At 44.5% G+C, this 25,872-nt stretch overlaps 1 protein-coding gene across 2 annotated transcripts in view; it reads left to right on the top strand.

Moving 5' to 3' along the window:
- Nucleotides 1–1,979: 1,979 nt before the first annotated feature.
- The window catches only part of BAALC (BAALC binder of MAP3K1 and KLF4), an 86,708-nt gene continuing 62,815 nt past the window's right edge, over nt 1,980–25,872 (top strand). Inside the window, exon 1 of one of the 2 annotated variants that reach the window (XM_067711571.1) lies at nt 1,980–2,330. In XM_067711571.1, coding sequence (XP_067567672.1) covers nt 2,171–2,330 — 160 coding nt within the window. In that variant the 5' untranslated portion in view covers nt 1,980–2,170. The remainder of the gene's footprint in view (nt 2,331–25,872) is intronic. The other variant, XM_067711570.1, reaches the window with a different exon arrangement.

The raw sequence follows: 25,872 nt of genomic DNA, 5'->3' as shown, positions 1-25,872 counted from the left end.
AAAGGAAACTACCAACAAAATACAAAGGCAATCTACTGAACAGGAGAAGATATTTGCAAACAATTCCAATATCCAAGATATGCAGAGGACTCATACAACTTAACATCAAAAAAAATTGAAAAATTTAAAAATGGGCAGAGGATCTGAATAGACATTTTTCCAAAGAAGACAAATAGATGGCCAACAGGCATATGAAAAGATGCGCAATGTCACTAATCATCAGGGAAATGCAAATCAAACCCACAATGATACCACCTCATATCTGCCAGAATAGCTATCATCAGAAAGACAACAAATAACAAGTGTTGGTGAGGATGTGGAGAAAAGGGAACCCTCAGGAACTGTTGGTGGGAATGTAAGTTGGTATAGCCACGATGGAAAACAGTATGGAGTTTCCTCAAAAAATTAAAAGTAGAACTACTATATAATCCAGCAATTTTACTTCTGGGTATTTACCAGAAGAAAACAAAACTACTCATTTGAAAAGATATATGCACCCCAGTGTTCGTTGCAGCATTATTTACAATACCCAAGATATGGAAGCAACATAAGTGTCCATCAACAGATAAATGGATAAAGAAGATGTGGTATATAGACAATGGAATATTACTCAGCCATTATAAAAGAAATGAAACCTTGCCATTTGCAACAACCTGGATGGATCTAGAGAGTATTGTGGTAAGTGAAATAAGTCAGACAGAGAAAGACAAATACTGTATGATATCACTTACATGTGGAATCTAAAAACCAAACCAAACAAACAAAACAAGCTGAAAACAGACTCATAGGTACAGAGAACAAAAGAATGGTTGCCAGAGGGGAGGAAGGTGGGAAGGTGGGTGAGATAGGTGAAGGGGATTAAGAGGTACAAACTTTCAGTTATATAATAAATAAGCCACGAGGATGTAATATACAGAATAAGGAATATGTTCAATAATATTGTAATAACTTTACAGGGACAGATGTTACTAGAATTATCATGGTGATCATTTCATAATGGATACTAATGTCAAATACTATGTAGTACACCTGAAACTAACACAGTATTGTACATCAAATATATTTCAATTAAAAGTGTATATATAGTCTTGAATGAATGAAAACAATACTTACTCAACACTATGGCATTCTGACAGAGCCTCGTCATTGAGGATTTATTCTTTCAACCCTTCTTTCTTAGCTGTCTCTTTAAGGCAGTTTCCTTCTTTTACCACATGTCCTGGCTCCTTTGGGACAGGCAAATTCTTTGGCTTACCCAAGTCTGAGCTCTAAGTGTGCGCACATGGAGCACGCAGAGCTGAGTGTGCACCTGGAATATCAAGGCCCTCAGTGGGTTTGGAGGGAAGCCTGCCACACCTCCCAGCCCCATCCAGAGAGAGTGTTCCGGCTGCCCTGCGATTCCTGAGAACAAAGTTCGAAGTCACAGAACTGGAAAGGGTGTTAGTGACAGAGAGTCCAGCCCAGCTCTCTCAGAAATTATAGGCCCTACTCTCTGCTCCTCAGACCAACTAGGACAGGCAGGGGGTCTGACTGCTCCTTAATTCTTCGTAGCAATAGTTTCTCCCCTGTTTCTGGGCTGTCATCAGCTCCACTGGTTTTGAACAAGTGGCCAGAAAGCTTGGGGTACCTTCCAAAGCCCCCAGGATGGATGAATGGAACGAAGGTGGAAGGAAGAAAGGAAGGAAGGGAGGGAGGGAGGGAGGTTGGGAGAGACGGATAAATAAAGGGGTAACCCTAGCCGGCGAGGCTGAACCCCTCGCGGAATCCACCCACTCCCATACCGCCCTCCTCCTATTCTCAGGCCGCCGCTCTTGCGTCCCACGTCCGGCTGGGGCGCACCGAGGGAGCATGCGGGGAAGCGTTTGACTTGGCACGGGGTTGGGGGTAGGGCAGCAAGGGCGAGGGGAGGTGGGGGAGGAGAGGTGGGGAAGGGGAGGGCCTGGGAGGAGGAGGAGAGGAGGGGCGCGCTGGGAGCCGGCGCGGCGGAGGGGGCGGCTGGCGCCGCGGGAGCTGGGCGCCTGGCTGCGGCGCGGGCGGGCAGGCGGGTCGAGGGACGCGATGCCGCCGCCGCCGCCGCCGCCTCCTCGCCGGCCCGGGCTGCGCCGCCGGGGCTGAGCCGCCCTAGAACCGCGAACCGAGCGGCCGCTGGGCGCGCCAGCAGCGCAGGAGGATGGGCTGCGGCGGGAGCCGGGCGGATGCCATCGAGCCCCGCTACTACGAGAGCTGGACTCGCGAGACGGAGTCCACATGGCTCACCTACACCGACTCGGACGCGTCGCCCAGCAACGCCACCCCGGACAGCGGCCCCGAGGCGGGCGGCCTGCACGCAGGTGAGTGCGCCTGGCTCCCGCAGACCCCCAGCGCTGGGAGGCTGGGCACGGGAGGGGGAAGCGGGAGGGACGCGGGGCGCCGGGGCAGCCCAGTCCCCCAGAGAATTCTGTGCGGAATGGTGTTGGTGGTGTTGGGGCCGGGGGAGGAGCGGGGAGGCGGGAAACAGACAGCACCTGTCTGCTGACAGACTGACCGACCCAGGCCCAGGGAGCAGGGCCAACCAGAGACCCCTACAAAAGGCTGAGCTAATCCCCTGGGCCTCGCGGAAACCCCGCACCTCTTGGCCTCCGCCCGTGCCTGCTCATTGGCCGGGGCCGGGTCGGGTGGGAGGACAGCCCGCGCGGCTCGCACACCTGTCCCGCCGCCCACCCAGGCTTCTCGCCCGCTTGGACTCGCCTCCGCTGGATTTTGGCCCGTTTCCTCCTCTGGCCGCCTGGACACTCTCTCCCTTGATTTATAGACTGGTCCAGATTACCTGGGTGGTTTCTTCCTCGTGGCTTCCGCCTTTTCTCCCGTGTCTCGGGTTTTGAAAACCAGAATCCTAGTTCAGGGCAAAATAAACAACGGCCGCCCCATCACTAGTTCTGCACTTCAGCTTACTTTTCAGGCAGTTGTTTCATAGCAAGGACTTCCTCTCTACCCCACGGTGCCTCGATGCTTTATACGAGGCAGGGCATGAAAGCGGATTACGACTATAAATTAAATACTCTTACCATTCTGGCAGAAATCTGATAGAAGGATATGCAAAGAACTTTCTGGACCTGTCGCAAATCACATTTTGTTTTTTCTTTTAAAGCAGACAGTAATAATTGTAACGTAGAGATGAAAACAGACTGTTGCCACAGACTGACCTTTAATCATAAACTTGTTAGTGACGTTAAACGGAAAAAACCTCACTGCTTATTACATGGATGTTGTCAGAAGTCAGATCAATATTTGTATAAGGATGTTTTAACTATTTCCCTTTATGTTGCTGGCATTTTTTAATATTGAAATCTAAGATAGAAAATGAGGTTAATTTGAAGAATAGCATATATTATAAGGAGGAGGAGAGAAATGTCAACTACTCCGAACACATCAGTAGCCCTAAATTCCTGCCTCCTAAATAAGAGCTGTCACTTTAATCCTGAGATTCTGTCTCCATCTTTTAGGACCAAGCTGGGTCCTTTTTCACATGAACTTTGTGATTTTTTTTTTTTTAAGCGAGAACCGTCAGTGAAAATTGTGCAAGGCGTAATACTTCATTTGTCTCTAATTTTTCTGACTCACAGTAGCAATCATAATGGTTATTTCGTATTGCTGACGCTTTCAGTGGGCTTTCAGATGGTGTTGGCTGAATTCAGTGTCAGAATGAGGATAAGACACGCGCCTTCAAAATAGACCTGGTAAATGTTAGATGTAACAACATTTCCTGAGGAGGTAAGGTACCTCTCAGGAGACACTCAAAAAGACCAGAGCTGCACTCCAAGGAAATAAGGTTAAAAACATCTAACGTGGAAAAGAACAAAGTACAGCTTCAGGGAATGGTTGCCTTGGTGACTGGAACTATATAGTGTGTGTGTGTACATGTGTATGAGTGTGAGAGAGTTATTATGGGATGACTAAATATGTACATATTTATTTGTTTCCAATGCTTATTCATTTATTACTCTGCCATCCTGAGTCATGTCCCATCGTGCATCATGAGATCTGGTTCCCGCAACAGGTGGGGTCCGGGACAAGCATGCTCATTCGTGGTACCCTACCAAACATGGGACAGCCCTGACAGGCAAGTGGTGCTGAAGACCTGAATCATTCACAGGAAGGGCTCGGCTCCAGTCTCAGAACAGCGCCCTGAAATTGGCAAGACACTTAGATGGGCAGGATCATTTCAATTCCCTAGAAATTTCCATCAGCCTCAGAGGAGAGGAACGTTTCTGAAGATCAAGATGGACTCAAGCTGTCCCTGGAAATCCACTGGCATTCCCTTTAGAACCTTTAGAAAAAATGCCTTCTTGATTCTTGTGGATTTTCCAGACTAGCAACTTGTCATCTTTGGTCAGAGTGGGTCATTGGAGAAAGCGACAGTTCTCCCGGCTTTCAGCCACCCTGAGAGATTAGCCAGCATCCTTTATTTTATTCTTCCCTCCTGCTCCCCCAGCCTCACCCACCTGCTGCCAGTGCACCACCTGTGAATTCAGTTCCAGCCTTCAGGGGGGCACCCACTGGCCCGCAGTGACTGTGTGGTGATGAGAAGCCAGAATGCCACTTTTTCCTGTTTCCATCAACTCTTTTCTGCTGGGGGGACAAAAGGAAAAGCTGGATTTAGGGGAATTCAGGTTGTAAAGTCATCACTAAGGCCTTCATGACTAGAGCTCTAGAGCTGGAGAGGCTCTCTGAAGGTCATCTGTTGAAGGCAGATGGGATTCAGTTAAGTTGCCCCAGTCTGCACTGCACAGCCTCCCAGTCCTTTCGCAGTTCTTACCCCCAGCTCCCTCAGTCCTCAAGAGTCCTTTCTTTCTGGGCCCCTGGTCACTCTCCTTTAGTAGCAAATTGAAGCCCCTTTTCTTCTAGCCCTCCCAACCTCAGGAGCTCTGAGGGCAGGGAGTGGACTAATGCATCTTTCTATCTTGTGCTTAGCCAGTTACACTGTGGAGCCCCCAGCTGGGATTTTCTTGAATGCGTAGGCTCTCCGTTTAACCCTCCCTTCCCCTGTCAGCTCTTCCTAGATTCCCTCCCCCTTTGCTCTGCCTTGCATCCCTTGCTGCCGATGTTTTCCCACTTGAATGAGTTTAACCTAGATTCCTCCAAGTGTCTTTCTGAGCCCACAGCTTTTCTTTAACAAGTGCCCCCAGCTTTGCCCTACCCCATTGAAACCCCTGGCCCAGCTCAAAGATGCCATTTCTTCTGTAGCGCCACCACCCCTCAACCTCAACTCCACACCCATATCTACCAAAAGGCCCTATTTAAGCACATCTGCTTGTAAACCTCATTTCTATTTCTCTTAGTCCAGTCCAGATTGAGGTCACATCACGTGACAGGTGTTCAGTATTTGTTGAATGAATTCTGCATTTCACTGCAGGAAGGAGGCATGTTTTTCTGCCAGTTCCACAAAGGAGAGAGTTTCTTTCCTTCTTCTCCTTACTTACAGGATCCTTACATGATCCTGAGCCTTTGATCTCTGTGTTTGGGGATCACCTCCACTTGCCAGCAGAATTCGATTTTTAGATTTAGCTATTATGTAGGCTGGAATTAAAGACCTAACTGAAGCCGCAGTATCTGATATCCATTGCTTCTCTGTGTCATCGAAGCCTGTCTCTCTGTCACAGGAGGAAATTAAATTGGTCTGGTGTGATTTAGTTCTCATAAAATCAGTTTACTGGATTGATTTTTACCTCTGTGGTCTGATGGAGGTCTCCTATGGAGAAAGGGGGTCTCTGAGGTTGCTCTGCCCCAGCCTAGCTCAGCCATTCCATACATGAATAACTTCCTAGCTTCACCTCAATTTAATCACGAGTCCCTTAAATTACATCCTTAAAGATCCCCTTTTCTTTCTTTTTTTTTTTAAACCTAGTATAGGACATAGACTATTTTAGATAGTCTATAGATTTTTTCTTTTTGGCTTCATTGGGTTGGGTCTTCGTTGATGCGCGCGGGCTTTCTCTAGTTGCAAGCGGGGGCTACTCTTCGTTGTGGTGCGTGGGCTTCTCCTTGCGGTGGCTTCTCTTGTTGTGGAGCACGGGCTCTAGGTGCGTGGGCTTCAGTAGTTGTGGCACGTGGGCTCAGTAGTTGTGGCGTACAGGCTTAGTTGCTCCACGGCATGTGGGATCTTCCCGGACCAGGGATCAAACCTGTGTCCCCTGCATTGGCAGGTCCCTCCCCTTTTCTACTGTTAGTATTTTTCTAGTGTCTCTAGAGAATAAAACATTTCAAATTTCTCTAAAATGCTTCTACTTTATAGTTTTAAATTGTTATAATAAGTGCTTTAGTGAATGCAAGATGGAAGATTGCAGAATTAGACTCACAGCAAAATGATTTATCTAAATCAATTGAAATATGTCAGGTGAAATGAAGGGCACTTAATATTACCATTAGCTAACATTTATTGATATCTTACCAAGGGCCAGGCGCTATGCTTAGTGGCACTTTATGTAAATCATCTCTCTTAATCCTCACGAGGGGGGATGAGGTAGAACTATTGCTATCCTCCTTTTGCAAGTGAGGGAATGAGGCTTAGAGTGTGCAGTAGCTTTTCCCGATCCAAGACTCGAATCCAGCTTTTTCTGAATCCAAAGCCTGCACTCCTAAATCCTGCCCTCCTGATGAATGGGGGGATCAACTATAGAATTCTTGATTTGACAGTGGATGGAACTCAAAGTCTAGTGTGGTCTCTTGGCAGTCTAGTCTGGTCTCAGCACAGTTTTCTTCCGCAGCATCTCTGAGGAAGTGATATCTCTTCCCTAGGGATGGAGGTCTACCCATACCTTTGTGGAGCAGTTTCCCTTGCAAGAAACTCTTCCTGCTGCCTTGTAATTTCCACCTGGAAATTACATAGATCGATCTCACATAGATCGTTCCTTCAACATTTGAAGATTGCTGTTGTATTTTCTCTCACTGTTGGTCCGCCAGGCCAAACACATGCAATTCCTTCAGTCATTTCTCAGACTTCTGTGGGACTGACCATATTCCTACAAATGCACCGTTTGGTTTGTCAAAGTCCCTCTTGATACAAGGGACCTATGCTGCTGACGTCAGCTGAAGAGCCCAAGGAAATATGAGGTCTGTTATGATGTGGACACTGACCCTTTCCCGATGCAGGTAAAACCAGGTTAGGATTTGTTTGTTTTCCTGCTGTTGTTGTTGCCATATTACCTTGATGACTCACATGAAGCTTGCAATTAGTTAAAACCCTTAGATCTTTCTTTCTAGTCACACTTAAGTTCTGTGACATCAGTGACATTGTCTGGATTTCACTCTACATACCCAGCACCTGGAACAGTGTCTAGAATATAGGTGACACTCAATAAATGTTTGTGGAATGAGTGAATTTTTTTCCCTAATGAATCCTACATTTGTACTATTGATTTCCATATCCCAAATTTGGGATTTTTACATTTCTTCTTGTTAAAACTAATCTTGTTGGTTTCAGTTTCATGTTTAAACTTACTGACCTTGACTCATTTGGGTAGTGCCATGAAGACAGTAGTCTAGGTCTTTGTTGCCCTATGTTGGAAGTCTAAAGATAAAGGACATTTATTTGCTCGTTTGTTTATTCAATATACCGCTGGCACAAAGGTGAGTGAGATATGTTCCTCGACCTGAAGAACTTAATAGTACAGGGGACACAGGTGGACACACTTCAGGTCAGCATGGTGCACACTGGAACAGCATGAAGGAAGGGTGCTGGGGGAGTGCAGAGGACTGAGTAGTTCATTTTGCCTGGGGAGGGGCCGGTGTGTACAGACCCCTGCAGGAGGCTTCCCTGCAGAAGGAAGCAGGACTGCTCCTGCAGACGTGCACAGCCGGTTACCCTGATTCCCTCCTTGAGTGAGGGCACCTGTGCAGAACCCTCCAGGGGCTTCCTGGTGGATAAGCCTCCCTGCTTCCCCCAGCTCTCTCTATATACCTGTTACCACTTGGTTATATTTTCAAACAATTTTTTAAATTGAAGTATAGTTAATTTATTAATTTACAATGTTGTGTTAGTTTTACGTGTACAGCAAAGTGATTATATGTATATATATATATATATATAATTTTTCAGATTCTTTTCCATTATAGGTTATGACAAGATATTCAAACAATTACTGACTAAGGTCTTCCCCCGTGGGAATGACTTGCTCCGTTAGTTAGGTAAGGTGTCTTTCCACTGGCCATTGTAGTCCTGTGCCTAACGCTGGGCCTGGCTATAGTAGGACCTCAAGCAATCTCTCTTCAATGAATACATCTCCTAAAACTTCTCTGTGTCCATTTCGTTCTTCCTGCAGTGCCCAGAGATAGTGTTTTCTTTCCTCAAAAGTTCCATCTGCTCGTCCTTTTCAGGTTCTTGTCTACCTGATGGGTTGTATAGTAAGAAAACATCCCCACCTCTCTACACCCCCTTTGCCAAACACAAGCCCCTTTATTATAAGGGTGGTTTTGCAAAAATCACTTCAAGAAACAGGTGGCAGCAAACCCGGGCAGTTCATCAACATCTAGGAAGTCTCACCTCTCATGGCCCTGGTCTCTTGAGCAGTCACCCGTCCTGCCCCAGGCTCTCCAGGTGCTTTGTCCAGCCCAGTGAGAGCAGCGGTCACACTGCACTGCCGGGCTTGTTCCCGTCTGTGTCTCGGGGTAGCCTGTGAGCTCTGCCAGGTTGCAGACTGCATGATTGGCATTTGCATGCCTGACATCTACCACATCTGTGTTGAATGACTGTAAAAGTACCTAGGTGGATGAATGATCCAGCTAGGCAAGTGAGTTTTGTCTGTCTGTCTTGTACCCTCTTTCCTGAGTCCTATCTTAGATGATTTTGTCTTGGACATTAGTCCAGTGAACCGTGTCTTCATTGGACACTAGATAAAGCTATTCTGGCTCTGATCAGAAATGAATTTAAGGCTCCAGGCTTGGGCCCCAATGCGAGGAAGAGAGTCCCCTCTCAATCAGCAGGGAGTCTTTTCGTGCACTCAGCAATCCCCCAACCCCTGGAGGTCCTGCCTTCACCCTGGGATCTGTGCACCTGTGACCCTCAGCCCCTTCCCGCAGATAAGACCATTCTGTCCTTGAGTGAAGCTGGGAGTCTGAGCCTGTTGTTCCTTACCCATGGTGTCTGGGCTTTCATCCCAGGAGCCCTTCTGTGTCAGGCCCATGGCCTCTAGCCCCTCTCAGAAGACTATTTGACCCTGCCAGGGGTCTTACAGAGGCTCTCTGGCTGGTCCCAATGCCACCTTTGCTTCCATCTGTAGAGGAGACTTGGTGGGTGAACCCTGAGCCACATTGTGGTCCAGCCCCTTCCAGCTCAGCCACCGGCAGAGTTCACGTCCTCACGTGCTCCCCTCCCACTCTGCCCCCCGCCCAACTGCCTCCTTCTCTCCGGAGATAAAGCTCTTTCACATTGTTGCTGTGGGCTGAACTGTGTCCCACCAAGTGTATATGTCGAAGTCCTAACCTCCAGAATGTGATATTTTTTGGTTTTTGTTTTTATTTTATTTTTATTGAATTCAATTTACAATGTTGTATTAGTTTCTGGTATATAGCAAAGTGATTCAGTTATACATATATATGCATATTATTTTTCATATTCTTTTCCATTGTGGTTTATTACAGGATATTGAATATAGTTCCCTGTGCTATACAGTAGGACCTTGTTGTTTATTTTATATATAGTAGTTTGTATCTGCTAATTTCAAACTCCTAATTTATCCTTCTCCCACCCTCTTTCCCCTTTGGTAACCATAAGTTTCTTTTCTATGTCTATGAGTCTGTTTCAGTTTTGTAAATAAGTTCATTTGTGTCACATTTTAGATTCCACATATAAGTGATATCATATGGTATTCTCCTTTCTCCTTCTAACTTACTTCACTTGGTATGATAATCTCTAGGTTCATCCATGTTGCTGCAAGTGGCATTATTTCATTCTTTTTTACGGCTGAGTAGTATTCCACTGTATATATGTGCCACATTTTCTCTCTTTATTCATCTGTTGATGGACATTTAGGTTGTTTCCATGTCTTGGCTATTGTAAATAGTGCTGCTATGAACATGGGGGTGCATGTATCTTTTCAAATTAGAGTTTTCTTTGAATATATGCCCAGGAGTGAGATTGCTGGATCATATGGCGACTCTATTTTTAGTTTTTTAAGGAACCTCCATACTGTTCTCCATAGTGGCTGCACCAATTTACATTCCCACCAACAGTGCAAGAGGGTTCCCTTTACTCCATAACCCCTCCAGCGTTTGTTATTTGTAGACTTTTTAATGATGGCCGTTCTGACGGGTGTGTGGTGGTACCTCGCTGTGGTTTTGATTTGCATTTCTCTAATAATTAGCGATGATGAGCACCTTTTCACGTGTCTATTGGCCATCTGTATGTCTTCGTTGGAGAAATGTCTATTTAGGTCTTTTGCCCATTTTTTTTATTGGGTTGTTTGCTTTTTTGTTATTGAGTTGTATGAGCTCTTTGTATATTTTGGAAATTACGCCCTTGTCGGTCTCATTGTTTGCAAATATTTTTTCCCAGTCCATAGGTTGTTTTTTCATTTTGTTTATGCAAAACGTTTCATTTTATATAAGCAAAAGCTTATAAGTTTGATAAGGACCATTTGTTTATTTTTGTTTTTATTTCTATTGCCTTGGGAGACTGACCTAAGAAAGCACTGGTATGATTTATGTCAGAGAACATTTTGCCTATGTTCTTTTCTAGAATGTGACGTTTTTTGGAGATAGGGTACTTACAGAGGTAATCAAGTTAAAATGAGGTCATTACAGTGGGCTCTAATCTAGTGTGACTGGTGTCCATATGAAAAGGGAAATGTGAACACACAGACAGACACTCAGGGACAATGCCATGTGAAGGTGAACACAGAGATTGAACGGCCAAGGAAGGCCAAAGATGGCCAGCCAAGCAGCAGAAGCTACAGGAGAGGCATGAAACAGATTCTCCCTCACAGCCCTCAGAAGGAACCAACCCCACCAGCACCTTGATCTCAGACTTCTAGCCTCCGGAACTGTGAGACGATACATTTCTGTTAAGCCAACTGGTTTGTGGTACTTTGTTACAGCAGCTACAGAAGACTAATAAACGTTTATTTATGAGCACAGACACTGAACATTTGGAAATAATAAGAGAGAGGATTTCTGTGGTCACTACCTCACACTTCCTTCAGAGATTGGGTCTCTTTCCTTGTCATTTATATTCAAATAGCATTTATTGAGCATCTACTATAGGTGAGAATTTTTCTCTTGGGATGTTACCTTACATAACTCTCTAAAATAACCTCAGAAATCATTGCTATCACCACCTACCAGATGAGGAAACGAGGTTCAGTGAGATTAAGAGATTGAGCGGTTTAAACACAACACTGTAAATCAACGACGAAAAAATTTAAAAAATAACAGTACTAATAATAAAAGAGATTGAGCGGGGGTCACCCATCCAGGAAGTGGAAGCACCCAGCTCAGAATCCAGTTCTCTAGTTTCTAAATGCAGGGCAGTACTAACGACTCAGCACCAATTTAGGGCCCTCCTCCACCCCATCTGGTCTGGCTTTTTTGAAAATATGAGCCACTTGGAGTGGGAGCCTCCTGCCAGCGTTCTCAAGGATGAGGACAGGAGTCTTTGAAGAGACACGTGCAGCTCTGTGACACTAATGCCACCCCCTGCCTGTGCTGAGTGTCCCCAAGCAGGGCTGCCGGGGCTGCTCAGAAAATCACCTGCATCCCACTCACCTGATGGGCTCGTTAAAGATGGAATAGTCTTTGGGCAGAATAAGATTATTTTCTGGTTTCAATGAAATGGGTGCTCCTCAAGAAAATCTAGAAAGTGCAGAGAAGCACACAGAAGGAAATAACGCCTCTGTAACGTTTAGGTTTTGTCCTTAAGGTCCTGCATCTAGGTGTATATGGTGCACGTTGTATCTTCTGTAGGGTTTATGTTTAGAGTTTGAGGGGGCATGGGAAAAATATCCCTCAAATTGCTTGGAAGCTCAAAGGCCAAGAAAAATAACTTTTCTGTTTCTTTGTGTTGAGGAAAATATTTAGAGGTCGTGGCAGCCAAAGTCTAGTTTGAATGGGGGAAGAGCAGGGGCCAAAGACCGTGGATCAGCGAAGGGATTTTTCTCCCTGTTTTCTTTCAGTACTAAGCAAACGTAGTTGAATTCAGGTAAGTTATATACCAGGCTAATGCGTAGTGTGAGTCCACTGTGTGTAACCCCTCCACCTCCCCCTTTCACCTCCCTTCCGTCCCCCACAGTTGGCTCGGGCTGAGGATGCTGTTTTATATTCTGCCTAGCTGTTTGCTGGGGTTTAGAGTTGCTTTATGGGTGTAGAAACATGCTGTGTGTGTGTGTGTGTGTGTGTACGTGTACCAGCTCTCTGTCTGAGTCACAAATACCCATGAGGTCGTGCAGGTTGGCTGCCCAGCGTTGGGGTTGCTACAGCCCCATACACTGCAGCTCTGGGTCTCTGTGTCAGACAGAATAGATATGGAGTGTCTGCCTACATCTTGCCATGTGGCTTCTGTGTTATGAAGCAAAGCCAGAAGCCTGAGTAGATTTTCCTTAATCTAGCTCTATCTGCTTTACGAATAGTGCCAATTTTCCCCAGATTCCAGGATTAGGTTGTCCATTAGTCCTTACTTTGGGTAATGTTGTGAGTCTTGGTCTTTTTCTGTCTTCATAGGCATTTTAATGGGCATTTGGGCAAGGCTGAGTCAGAGGCTCCTAGCTAGATGCCCTTCAGCCTGGAAGTCCAACCCAGAGCTGCTAGACCTTTTCCTCCAAGCCACTGCACCCACAGCTGTCAAACAGCCACACCTACGGGAGGGACCACTCAGCCAGATCTGATCTCTCTGTTTACAATCTCCTTCTCATGTGACCATGTCCTAACTTTTCTCTTCATCATCATCATCATCATCATCATCATCATCAACTTCCTTGTTATTTTGCTTGGAGATAGTATAGTTCAGTGGTTAAGGAATTAGACTTTAACAACAGACATTTACCAGCTGTGTGACCTTGAGCAAGTTTCTTAGCTTCTCTGGGTTTCAGTTTCCACACTGTAAGATGGGAGTCATTGCAGAATTCATGTACTCACAAATATGAAGGGCATAGTGTTTCTTTCTTCTTTTTATACAAAAGGATTTATTAAAAAAACAGTGAGACCCTACTACATCATGACACTGTCACACTGGGTTTTTAACACAAGACTTGCTCTACAATACTGGGGAGGGCGGGGCATAAAACACAAATTGATTCTGAAGCATCGCAATTAAGAAATACAGCAATGAAAGCAAATTTCTTTCCATGAGAACTCAGAGTTAAACTCCAGAGGGACCCAACATCATACTTCCAGTTCGGGGACTTGATACAAAAAATTTAGTTTGAACTGCTATCAGCAGGTGGCAGGGGCCACCTTTAAGTGAATCTTCAATTTGGAAAATACTGCTTCTCCACCTGTTGGGGCTAAGTTGCAAATGGAATAATTTAGTATGGTTTGCAGCTGTTTTGATGACCACCTCACCTGGATACTTTCCCATAACCACTGTGCTGGTCCCCACCTCTTGCGCGAGCTCTTCCTGCAAATCCTCCTCTGGATCCCCACTGTTGCTGGTGCTGATGATGTTCCTTCGACATAGCTACTTATATCTCACATTTACTAAGACCAGCATTGCGGTATTTCTTTTCCATTATCTTCTTCACTCGTTCCTCTTCCTTAAAGGTAATAAAGCAGAATAAGGGCATAGAGTTTCAGTGCTGCCCACCCTGGCACCTAGGATCCCCCGCCTCTTCAATCTCGCCCTGGACTCATCTCGCCAGTCGCAAACCCGGGGTCACCCCTCCTCTGTTTCTGAGTTGCTTGGCATTGCTGTTGAAAGTCATGAGTGTTGGCCATTGCATCCAGTAGTGATTCATGCCTAGAACCTCAGTGTCCTTACCAGTTCTTGGCAGTTCTGTTAGTTCCTTATTAATGTGCTGTTTTAGTCCCCATGTAATACTCCCAATGATATTATTCTGTTCTTGCCCTCTGAATGCCAAAAAAATGGAAGACTTTCTGTGAATTCTCCCATCTCTTCCTCCAATCGCCTATTGTATATCCTTCTTGCCACCTCAGCATTTTTAAACATCGTTAGCCATCCTCTCTCCTCAGATCTGCCTGTTTGGATTCTAGGCCCACTGATGAGGTTGTTCCTTGTTGTAACAATAGATGAGGCCATCACAGGTGGTTCCATATTTTTTCTGCACTTACCAAAGGTCTGGAGATTGGTAGCCACGCTGCTCAAGGCCGCTATCAAGGACCCAGGCTCTTTGAGCTTATTGTTTTGCCATCCTTGTTGTGTGGATTTCATCCTCATAGTTGCAAGTTGCTGTGGCATCTTATTTTAGATAGGAAGAAGGGGGAAGGGTAGAAAGAAGCATTCCACCTAAGTTTTCTTTTTAATCTGTAAAACAATAGCTTTCCCAGAATCCAGTAAACTTTGCTTGCATGTCACACTGGCCAGAACCGTGTTACATGGCTATCACAGGCCTCAAGAGCCTAGGAAATCAAGACTTTTAGCTGCGCTCATGACCCCCTAAAAGTAATGGGTCCTTTTGCAAAGAAAAAACGGGGAGAACAGATATTGCGTAGGCTGCAGGCAGGTGCATGTACCTTTCATCCGAAGACCATGTCAGAGGAGAGAAGAGTAGCAGGAGTCAGGGGAAAGGAGAAAAGGAAGTAGAGAGGGGAGAGGCGTAGGTCTGCCAGAAACCAAGACAACATAATTACTAGTATTAAGATTTTGCTGTAATAATAATATATAATAATAATAATTGTGTGTTTTTAGCTTTCCCATGTGTCAAGCGAATTCATAAAGGTGAATATTTGCTGAAAAAGTTACATGTGCCAATATTGAACTAATCTCAGAAATACTGCAGTAATAGCCCAAACTGAAATCTTTTAAAATGGTCTTTCGACATCAGACTCTGTGCTGTGTACACGCGACGCGTGGTGGACATTTCCTTGTTTTCCGCTTCATTTTCTTGCAAAGTTAATGCCAGCCAGAAACTGATGTGCCAGCTGATCCTCTGTGGTACCTATTTCCAATTAGTGGGAACATTTGTGCAGGTTCACTGTGCAGGGTCGCTCTGATGCCCGGGCTGGGGACTTCTGCTGGAGAAGCAGCAGACAGCCAATTGTCTAATTTAAAGAGTTACAGTATTTCCTGTGAAAGTTTTAAAAAAATCACCCTGCTATTGTCTTTAGGTCTGGTGGACTTTAGGGCACAGGGAAACCAAAAGGATTTGTAGAAAATAGCAAGGCTGTTTGGGAAACTGGTCGCCATAACAACAGGGCACAGCACAGCAGCAGTTACAAGGGAGGTGGCGATGGCCAGCGCCCTTCACAGGAGGGTCGATTCAGGTTTAAACACCTCCATAAACAACAGTTGTGTTTGACAACGAGGCGTCCACAAATTATTACGTCCAAGAGTCACTTTTCAAGGACTGTCTTCATAGCAGTCAGGTTCAGATTTGCTTGCTGGGGAGATAAGTGATGTGTGTGCCAACGCTAAGGAACATAGCCACTGCTTCGTGAGCGTGGCTTCTGTTAACTGAGTGCCCAGCACGTGCCAGGACTTGCGTATTCAGTATCTAATTCTGTTACCCCCATTTTACAGATTGGGGGAAGTCAGGGAGGTGAGGTACCTTGCCCATGGGCTGCACATCAGGTTCTCTTGGGGAACCTAAAATAAAGCCTGCATTCCAAACCTGGGACTTCAAATATGGTAGAGGGGTGGGGCCGGAACTCCTGCATCTTTAACAGCTTCTTTAGGTCAACACAGAGAGGCATTCCCTCTGTCTGTGGTGGAGCAAGATTCTGCATTTCTAACAAGCTCTCAAGTGATGCTTGGACCTCTCTTAGAGAAGGGAGGTCCTAGATCAGAGCCTGGCAAACCTTTTCTGTAAAGACCTGGATGGTAAATATTTCAGGCTACGTGGGCCACTGACCTCTGTTGCAACTACTCAACTTTGCTGTTTTTAGCACCAAAGCAGCCATAGGAAGAGATACATAAATGAGTGGCTGTTTGTTTTTTTGATATTGAGCTTCGTGAGTTGCTTGTATGTTTTGGAGATTAATCCTTTGTCAGTTGCTTCATTTGCAAATACTTTCTCCCATTCTGAGGGTTGTCTTTTCGTCTTGTTTATGGTTTCCTTTGCTGTGCAAAAGCTTTTAAGTTTCATTAGGTCCTATTTGTTTATTTTTGTTTTGATTTCCATTTCTCTAGGAGGTGGGTCAAAAAGGATCTTGCTGTGATTTATGTCATAGAGTGTTCTGCCTATGTTTTCCTCTAAGAGTTTGATGGTGTCTGGCCTTACGTTTAGGTCTTTAATCCATTTTGAGTTTATTTTTGTGTATGGTGTTAGGGAGTGTTCTAAGTTCATTCTTTTACATGTAGCTGTCCAGTTTTCCCAGCACCACTTATTGAATAGGCTGTCTTTTCTCCACTGTATGTTCTTGCCTCCTTTATCAGAGATAAGGTGACCATATGTGCGTGGGTTTATCCCTGGGCTTTCTATCCTGTTCCATTGATCTATATTTCTGTTTTTGTGCCAATACCATACTGTCTTGATTACTGTAGCTTTGTAGTATAGTCTGAAGTCAGGGAGCCTGATTCCTCCAGCTCCGTTTTTTGTTCTCAAGATTGCTTTGGCTCTTCAGGGTCTTTTATGTTACCATACAAATTGTGAAATTTTTTGTTCTAGTTCTGTGAAAAATGCCATTGGTAGTTTGATAGGGATTGCATTGAATCTGTAGATTGCTTTGGGTAGTAGAGTCATTTTCACAATGTTGATTCTTCCAATCCAAGAACATGGTATATCTCTCCATCTATTTGTATCATCTGTAATTTCTTTCATCAGTGTCTTATAATTTTCTGCATACAGGTCTTTTGTCTCCTTAGGTAGGTTTATTCCTAGATATTTTATGCTTTTTGTTGCAGTGGTAAATGGGAGTGTTTTCTTAATTTCACTTCCAGAATTTTCATCATTAGTGTATACGAATACAAGAGATTTCTGTGCATTAATTTTGTATCCTGCTACTTTACCAAATTCATTGATTAGCTCTAGTAGTTTTCTGGTAGCATCTTTAGGATTCTCTATGTATAGTATCATGTCATCTGCAAACAGTGACAGCTTTACGTCTTCTTTTCCAATTTGGATTCCTTTTATTTCTATTCTTCTCTGATTGCTGTGGCTAAAACTTCCAAAACTATGTTGAATAAGAGTGGTGAGAGTGGGCAACCTTGTCTTCTTCCTGATCTTAGTGGAAATGCTTTCAGTTTTTCACCATTGAGGACAATGTTGGCTGTGGGTTTGTCATATATGGCCTTTATTATGTTGAGGGAAGTTCCCTCTATGCCTACTTTCTGCAGGGTTTTTATCAAAAATCGGTGTTGAATTTTGTCAAAAGCTTTCTCTGCATCTATTGAGGTGATCATATGGTTTTTCTCCTTCAATTTGTTAATATGGTGTATCACGTTGATTGATTTGCGTATATTGAAGAATCCTTGCATTCCTGGGATAAACCCTACTTGATCATAGTGTATGATGCTTTTAATGTGCTGTTGGATTCTGTTTGCTAGTATTTTGTTGAGGATTTTTGCATCTATGTTCATCAGTGATATTGGCCTGTAGTTTTCTCTCTTTGTGACATCTTTGTCTGGTTTTGGTATCAGAGTGGTGGTGGTCTCGTAGAATGAGTTTGGGAGTGTTCCTCCCTCTGCTATATTTTGGAAGAGTTTGAGAAGGCTAGGTGTTAGCTCTTCTCTAAATGTTTGATAGAATTCACCTGTGAAGCCATCTGGTCCTGGGCTTTTGTTTGTTGGAAGATTTTTTTTTTTTTTTTTTGCAGTACGCAGGCCTCTCACTGCTGTGGCCTCTCCCGTTGCGGAGCAGAGGCTCTGGATGCGCAGGCTCAGTGGCCATGGCTCACGGGCCCAGCCACTCTGTGGCACGTGGGATCTTCCCGGACTGGGGCACAAACCCATGTCCCCTGCATTGGCAGGTGGACTCTCAACCACTGTGCCACCAGGGAAGCCCTGTTGGAAGATTTTTAATCACAGTTTCAATTTCAGTGCTTGTAATTGGTCTGTTTATATTTTCTATTTCTTCCGGGTTCAGTCTTGGAAGGTTGTGCTTTTCTAAGAATTTGTCCATTTCTTCCAGGTCGCCCATTTTATTGGCATATAGTTGCTTGTAGTAATCCCTCATGATTCTTTGTATTTCTGCAGTGTCACTTGTTACTTCTCCTTTTTCATTTCTAATTCTGTTGATTTGAGTCTTCTCCCTTTTTTTCTTGATGAGTCTGGCTAGTGGTTTATCAGTTTTTTACCTTCTCAAAGAACCAGCTTTTAGTTTTATTGATCTTTGCTATTGTCTTCTTCATTTCTTTTTCAGTTATTTCTGATCTGATCTGTATGATTTCTTTCCTTCTGCTAACTTTTGTGTATTTTTTTTTGTTCTTCCTTCTCTAATTGCTTTAGGTGTAAAGTTAGGTTGTTTATTTGAGATGTTTCTTGAGGTAGGATTGTATTGCTATAAACTTCCCTCTTAGAACTGCTTTTGCTGTGTCCCATAGGTTTTGGGCCATTGTGTTTTCATTGTCATTTGTCTCTAGGTATATTTTGATTTCCTCTTTGATTTCTTCAGTGATCTCTTGGTTATTTAATACTGTATTGTTTAGCCTCCATGTGTTTGTATTTTTTAGAGATTTTTTCCTGTAATTGATACCTAGTCTCATAGCATTGTGGTCGGAAAAGATACCTGATATGATTTAAAGTTTCTTAAATTTACCAGGGCTTGATTTGTGACCCAAGATATGATCTGTCCTGGAGAATGTTCCATGAGCACTTGAGAAGAAAGTGTATTCTGTTGTGTTTGGATGGGATGGCCTATAAATATCAATTAGTCCATCTTGTTTAATGTATCATTTAAAGCTTGTGTTTCCTTATTCATTTTCATTCTGGTTGATCTGTCCATTGGTGAAAGTGGGGTGTTAAAGTCCCCTACTATTATTGTGTTACTGTCGATTTCCCCTTTCATGGCTGTTAGCATTTGCCTTATGTTTTGAGGTGCTCCTATGTTGGGTGCATAAATATTTACAAGTGTTACATCTTCTTCTTGGATTGATCCCTTGAACATTATGCAGTGTCCTTCTTTGTCTCTTGTAACAGTCTTTATTTTAAAGCCTATTTTGTCTGATATGAGTATCGCTTCTCCAGCTTTCTTTTGGTTTCCATTTGCATGGAATATCTTTTTCCATCCCCTCACTTTCAGTCTGTATGTGTCCCTAGGTCTGAAGTGGGTCTCTTGTAGACAGCATATATATGGGTCTTCTTTTTGTATCCATTCAGCCAGTCTATGTCTTTTGGTTGGAGCATTTAATCCATTTACATTTAAGGTAATTATCTGTATATATCTTCCTATTACCATTTTCTTAATTGTTTTGGGTTTGTTTTTGTAGGTCCTTTCCTTCTCTTGTGTTTCCCACTTAGAGAAATTCCTTTCGCATTTGTTGTAAAGCTGGTTTGCTGGTGCTGAATTCTCTTAACTTTTGCTTGTCTGTAAAGGTTTTAATTTCTCTATTGAATCTGAATGAGATCCTTACTGGGTAAAGTAATCTTGGTTGTAGGTTCTTCCCTTTCATCACTTTAAATATGTCGCGCCACTCCCTTCTGGCTTGTAGAGTTTCTGGTGAAAGATCAGCTGTTAACCCTTTGGGGATTCCTTTGTATGTTATTTGTTGCTTTTCCCTTGCTGCTTTTGATATTTTTTCTTTGTTTTTAATTTTTGATAGTTTGATTAATATGTGTCTTAATGTGTTTCTCCTTGGATTTATCCTGTATGGGACTCTGTGCGCTTCCTGGTCTTGATTGACTATTTCCTTTCCCGTGTTAGGGAAGTTTTCAACTATAATCTCTTCAAATATTTTCTCAGTCCCTTTCTTTTTCTCTTCTTCTTCTAGGACCCCTATAATTCGAATGTTGGTGCGTTTAGTGTTGTCCCAGAGGTCTCTGAGACTGTCCTCAATTCTTTTCATTCTTTTTTCTTTATTCTGCTCTGCAGTAGTTATTTCCACTATTTTACCTTCCAGGTCACTTACCCATTCTTCTGCCTCAGTTATTCTGCTATTGATTCCCACTAGAGAATTTTTAATTTCATTTATCGTGTTGTTCATCATTGTTTGTTTGCTCTTTAGTTCTTCTAGGTCCTTGTTAAACGTTTCTTGTATTTTTCTCCATTCTGTTTCCAAGATTTTGGATCATCTTTGCTATCATTACTCTGAATTCTTTCAGGTGGACTGCCTGTTTCCTCTTCATTTGTTTGGTCTGGTGGGTTTTTACCTTGCTCCTTCATCTGCTGCATATCTCTCTGTCTTCCCATTTTTCTTAATTTACTGTGTTTGGGGTCTCCTTTTCACAGGCTGCAGGTTTGTAGTTCCCTTTGTTTTTGGTGTCTGCTTGTGTAGGCTTCCTGGTGGAGGGGACTTGTGCCTGTGTTCTGGTGGGTGGGGCTGGATCTTGTCCTTCTAGTGGACAGGGCTGTGTCCGGTGGTGTGTTTTGGGGTGTCTGTGAACTTATTATGATTTTAGGCAGCCTCTCTGCTAACAGGTGGGGTTGTGTTCATGTCTTGCTAGTTGTTTGGCATGGAGCTTCCAGCACTGAAGCTTGGTGACTGTTGGGTGAAGCTGGGTCTTAGTGTTGAGACGGAGATCTCTGGAAGAGCTCTCGCTGATTGATGTTGCCTGGGGCCGGGAGGTCTCTGGTGGTCCAGTGTCCTGAACTCAGCTCTCCCACCTCAGAGGCTCAGGCCTGACACCAACCAGAGCACCAAGACCCTGTCAGTCACATGGCTCAGAAGAAAAGGGAGAAAAAAAATTTATAAAATAAAATAATTAAAATTAAAAAATTATTAAAATAAAAAATGTAAAAGAAAAAGAGAGCAACTAAACCAATAAACGAATCCACCAATGATAACAAGCACTAAAAACTATACTAAGATAAACATAAAAATCAGAAACAAGTCAGTCGCAGACAACAAACCCCAAGTTCACAGTTGCTCCCAAAGTCCACCGCCTCAATTTTGGGATGATTCGTTGTCTATTCAGGTATTCCACAGATGCAGCGTACATCAAGTTGATTGTGGGCATTTAATCCACTGTTCCTAATGCTGCACAGAGAGATTTCCCTTCCTCTTCTTTGTTCACACAGCTCCTGGGGCTCAGTTTTGGTTTTGGCCCCGCCTCTGCATGTAGGTTGCCCTCAGGCTTCTGTTCTCGCCCAGACAGGACAGGGTGAAAGCAGCGGCTGACTAGGGGGCTGTGGCTTATTTAGGCTGGGGGGAGGGAGGGGTATGGAATGTGGGGGGAGCCTGCGGTGGCAGAGGCCAGTGTGATGTGCAACAACCTTAGGTGTGCCATGTGTTCTGTTGGGGGAGTTGTCCCTGGATCATGGGACCCTGGCAGTGGCGGGCTTCACAGGCTCCCAGGATGGGGGCAGGGGGAGCAGTGTGTGGGTAAGTGACCTGTGCTTGCACACAGGATTCTTGGTGGCTGCAGCAGCAGTGTTAGCGTTTCATGCCCGTCTCTGGTGTCCGAGCTGATAGCCATGGCTCGCGCCCATCTCTGGAGCTCGTTTAGGCGGTGCTCTGCCTTCTGTGGGCAGACAAGGAAGGAATCCCCTCTCCTCGAGCACCCCGAAGTAATGGTCTCTTGCCTCTTAGGCAGGTCCAGAGCTTTTCCCGTACTCCCTCCTGGCTAGCTGTGGCGCACTAGTCCCCTTCAGGCTGTGTTCACGCAGCCAACCCCACTCCTCTCCCTGGGATCTGACCTCTGAAACCTGAGCCTCAGCTCCCAGCCCCCACCTGCCCTGGCAGGTGAGCAGACAAGCCTCTCAGACTGGTGAGTGCTGGTTGGCACCGATCCTCCGTGCGGGAATCTCTCCACTTTGCCCTCTGCACCCCTGTTGTTGTGCTCTCCTCTGTGGCTCCAAAGCTTCCCCACTCCCCCCCCGCCAATCTCCGCCAGTAAAGGAGCTTCCTAGTGTGTGGAAACTTTTCCTCCTTTACAGCTCCCTCTCAGAGGTGCAGGTCCCGTCCCTATTCCTTTGTCTCTGTTTTTTCTTTTTCTTTTGCCCTACCCAGGTACGTGGGGATTTTCTTTCCTTTTGGATAGTCTGAGGTCTTCTGCCAGTGTTCAGTAGGTGTTCTGTAGGAGTTGTTCCACATGTAGATGTATTTTTGATGTATTTGTGGGGAGGAAGGTGATCTCCACGTCTTACTCCTCTGCCATCTTGAAGGTCTCCCCTCTATTTGATGAGTTTCAATTAGTTGCACTTATTATTATTTGTGTGTGCCTAAACTGTTCCATTTTTGACTAATGGGAGCCCCTTGGTTTGATTCCTTTTTACACAACTCCAGTAGTCTTTGATAGTCCTTGCTTTCTGGTATGATGTTTTTTCTAGACTTATATTGTATTTTTCCTGTGCTAGACTTGGAATTAACCATTTCTCTAAGGAGTCCTGGTTCCTTTCATTGAAATATGATATTTAGAGACTACAGCCTGGGCACCTGGGGTGCTCATTGCTATTGGGTTGGTTGTTATTTATAGACCTTTTCAGAGGACAGAGCTAGGAGTTATTTTCTTTTTTAAAGAGATGATATATTTGTATTGATATAATCAATTCAAAATGTTCAATTGTAGGGCTTTTCTTATTTAATTATTATTTTTTGCGGTATGCGGGCCTCTCACTGCTGTGCCCCCTCCTGCCGCGGAGCACAGGCCCCGGACCACAGGCCCCGGACGTGCAGGATCAGCAGCCATGGCTCACGGGCCCAGCTGCTCTGCAGCATGTGGGATCTTCCCGGACCGGGGCACGAACCCATGTCCCCTGCATCGGCAGGCGGATTCTCAACCACTGCACCACCAGGGAAGCCCTTTTCTTATTTTTTTTATTTTTGTATTTGTCCTTTTTTTTTAGGTGCTGAAAATCTTGGTTCCTAACAACATTAGAAGTACTTATTTACTTTTTAATATATCTAACAATATGTTACTGAAAATATTTTTAGATTTTTATGGGATTTTGTCCTTAAGGTGTAGTACAATAGAAATATACAGTTAGATTGCTATGTTTTACAGTTACTTGAAATAATTTCTTGCTGTATCGTTACGCTATCAACTTGCCATAGAGATAGGTTATTTGTTTCATTTTGTGGCCAAATTGTTGCTTTTTAAAACTTCAGTTTAATTTTGTTTTATATTTAGGTAAAAAATTTACATGGGTCCAATGACAAATCTACAAAACAAGCTACATTTAAGAAGTCTAACTTTTATTTCTGCCCCATCTACTCTGTTCCCTTTGTCCTCCTCTAGTTTTGGTTATCTTTTCATATATTTATACAATATATACATACACACGCACACACACACACACAACACACATACACATACATTCACATGCTCCCTTTTGAAGATAAAAAATAGCATACTATACCCTCTGTTTTTTCTGTATGTTGGCCTTTTCACTTAGTATATTCCAGAGATCACTTCAGAGCAGTATATAGATAAATTTCTCATTTCTTTTCATAACTACATATTGCTCAATTGTGTGGATATGTCATAGTTCATCGGGGTTGTTTCTAGACTTTTGTCCATGTGTTTTCTCACTTTTGCCAGTGTATCTTTAGGTAGATTCTTAAAAGCGGGATGACTAGGCCAAAGGCTGAATGCAGACAGGTACTGCCAAATTCCCCTCCACAGCACTTGTACTATGTTGCATTCCCATCAGCAGTGTCTGAGAGTGCCTGTTGTCCCATAGCCTTGCCAACAGAGTATACTGTCCAATTTAGGGGTTTTTTGTCACTTTAATGGGTAAGAAATTGTCACTTAGTTTTAATGTGCATCACTGTGAGTGAGGTCACTGTCTTTTCATATGATTATGGGCAAATTGCCTTTTTCCTAGGTGTATACAGTCTGTTTACATCTCTAGGCCTTTTCTTTTGACCATATTCAGTAGTTGGGAATCTTCATCCTTTGAGGATGACTGAGATATTTTGAAGAGCAAAAAGTCCCTAAAGTTATTTGGTGAATGAAATTGTTGGGTTTTTGCTCTCAGGCGGAGCAGCTGGGGCTGGCTGGGCATCTTTCCTTATGAGTACAGTCCCAGGGCTTCTCCATATGGTCTTTCTGCATGAGCTAGTTTAGGCTTCCTCACAGCATGGTGACCTCGGAGCAGTCAGACTGTTTACATAACTACTCCGAGCTCCAGCACATGTCCCAGCTGAAAAGGCAGAAGCTGTATTACCTCTCGTGACCTAGCCTTGGAAGTCACGCGGTGTCATTTCTCCTGCCTTCAGTTGCTTACAGGTGAGTCACAAACCTGCCCAGACTCAAAGGGAGGGAATTAGACACCATCCCTTGATGAAAGAACAGCAGGGTTCTAGAAGAGCATGGCAGTGTTAAGAACTGTTAAGGGTCTGAGATTTTACCTGACAAGTTGGCCTGTGACAGTGTCTTGGAAGCTGGTAAGACATGAGACTCCTGGATCAGAAACAAAGGACTTGATCACTATGGCGCAGCAAGCCTCGTGTGAGTTAGCATTTTCATCAGTTCCCTTTTTCCCCAAGTCTCACAGGGGTGACGCAGATGGGTCCAGGTTCCTGCACCCACAGTAGATGGCGTTACAGGAGATTTCTGTGCCTACGAATCCACTGAAGCTCTTCTCCCAAAGAGCGATATTGTAAATGCAGAGTCAGCGCTCATTGCCCTTGGCCTCTCTGCAGCTTTCAGCACTGTCTTGGTCTGGCTAATCTCCTCTGCCCACACCCTCCTCCCCACTTTGGAAATCAACCTTCTCCCTGAGTTTTCCACCCCCGCCACTGGTGAGTTTCCCTTCTACCTCTGATTGCATCTTCTCTGCCTCATTCTCCTTTTTGGGCTCCTCTTTCCTGGTTTCCCCTCACCCCCCTCCCATAGGTATGTGGCTCTTCATGCCCTGTCCTGGCTCCCTTTCCTCATTCAGCATGCTCACTGCTGGGGAATCATCACATTTCCAACTGCTCGAGTGCCTTAGCTCAGGGCCTCCTTAATGCTCACCTTTGAACAGCCTCCCATCGACCTTCCTGCATGTGGGGCATCCTGATGGTGAGGCAGGCATCCCCCCCCTCTCTCGTTGCCCCATACTCGTCTCTCCCTTAACCACAGGCTCAGCTGAAGTTTTTAGATTTCTCAGCCAGTGAACAGCCTTCTTTTCTCCCTTCCTTCCTTCCTTTCCACGAATATTCTTCAGCACCCACTGTGGGCGGTAGGAGGCACTGTTTTAGATATTGTAGCAGTGAACGAGGCAGACAAGGCTCTGCTTTTGGAGCTTACATTCAGGTTGGGTGTAATGGTGATGGGCAGAGAAGTAAATCACCAAAGTAATTTCAGATATTTGTAAGCACCATGAAAAAAACCAAGGTAATGAAATAGATGGAGCTTGGGATAGGGTGAAGGCTAACAGATTGTGTGGTCGGGGTAGGCCTCTTTGAGGAAGTGGTATGTGAGTTTGAGGAAGTGGTATGTGAGTTAAACTGTGAGTGAAAAGCAGGGCTGGCCTTGTGAACATTAGGGGCCAGCGTGCTCCTGGACAGCCACCAGCAAGTGCAAAGGCCCTGAGGCTGGAATGAGCTTGATGTGATGGAGGCACAGAATGAGGCCACAGTGATTGGAGGGAACTGAGAGAGGGGGATAGTAGGAGAGGATATGTGTAGGGATGGAATATGTAGTAGTACCTTGTGGGTGACGGGCAGGAGTGTGGACTTCGTTCCCGGGGCAGTGGGAAGCAGGGCTGG

Source organism: Pseudorca crassidens, chromosome 17, assembly GCF_039906515.1.
Source record: "Pseudorca crassidens isolate mPseCra1 chromosome 17, mPseCra1.hap1, whole genome shotgun sequence".
In the NCBI taxonomy this organism is placed as follows: domain Eukaryota; kingdom Metazoa; phylum Chordata; class Mammalia; order Artiodactyla; family Delphinidae; genus Pseudorca; species Pseudorca crassidens.
This window is presented reverse-complemented; position numbering and strand designations above follow the sequence as displayed.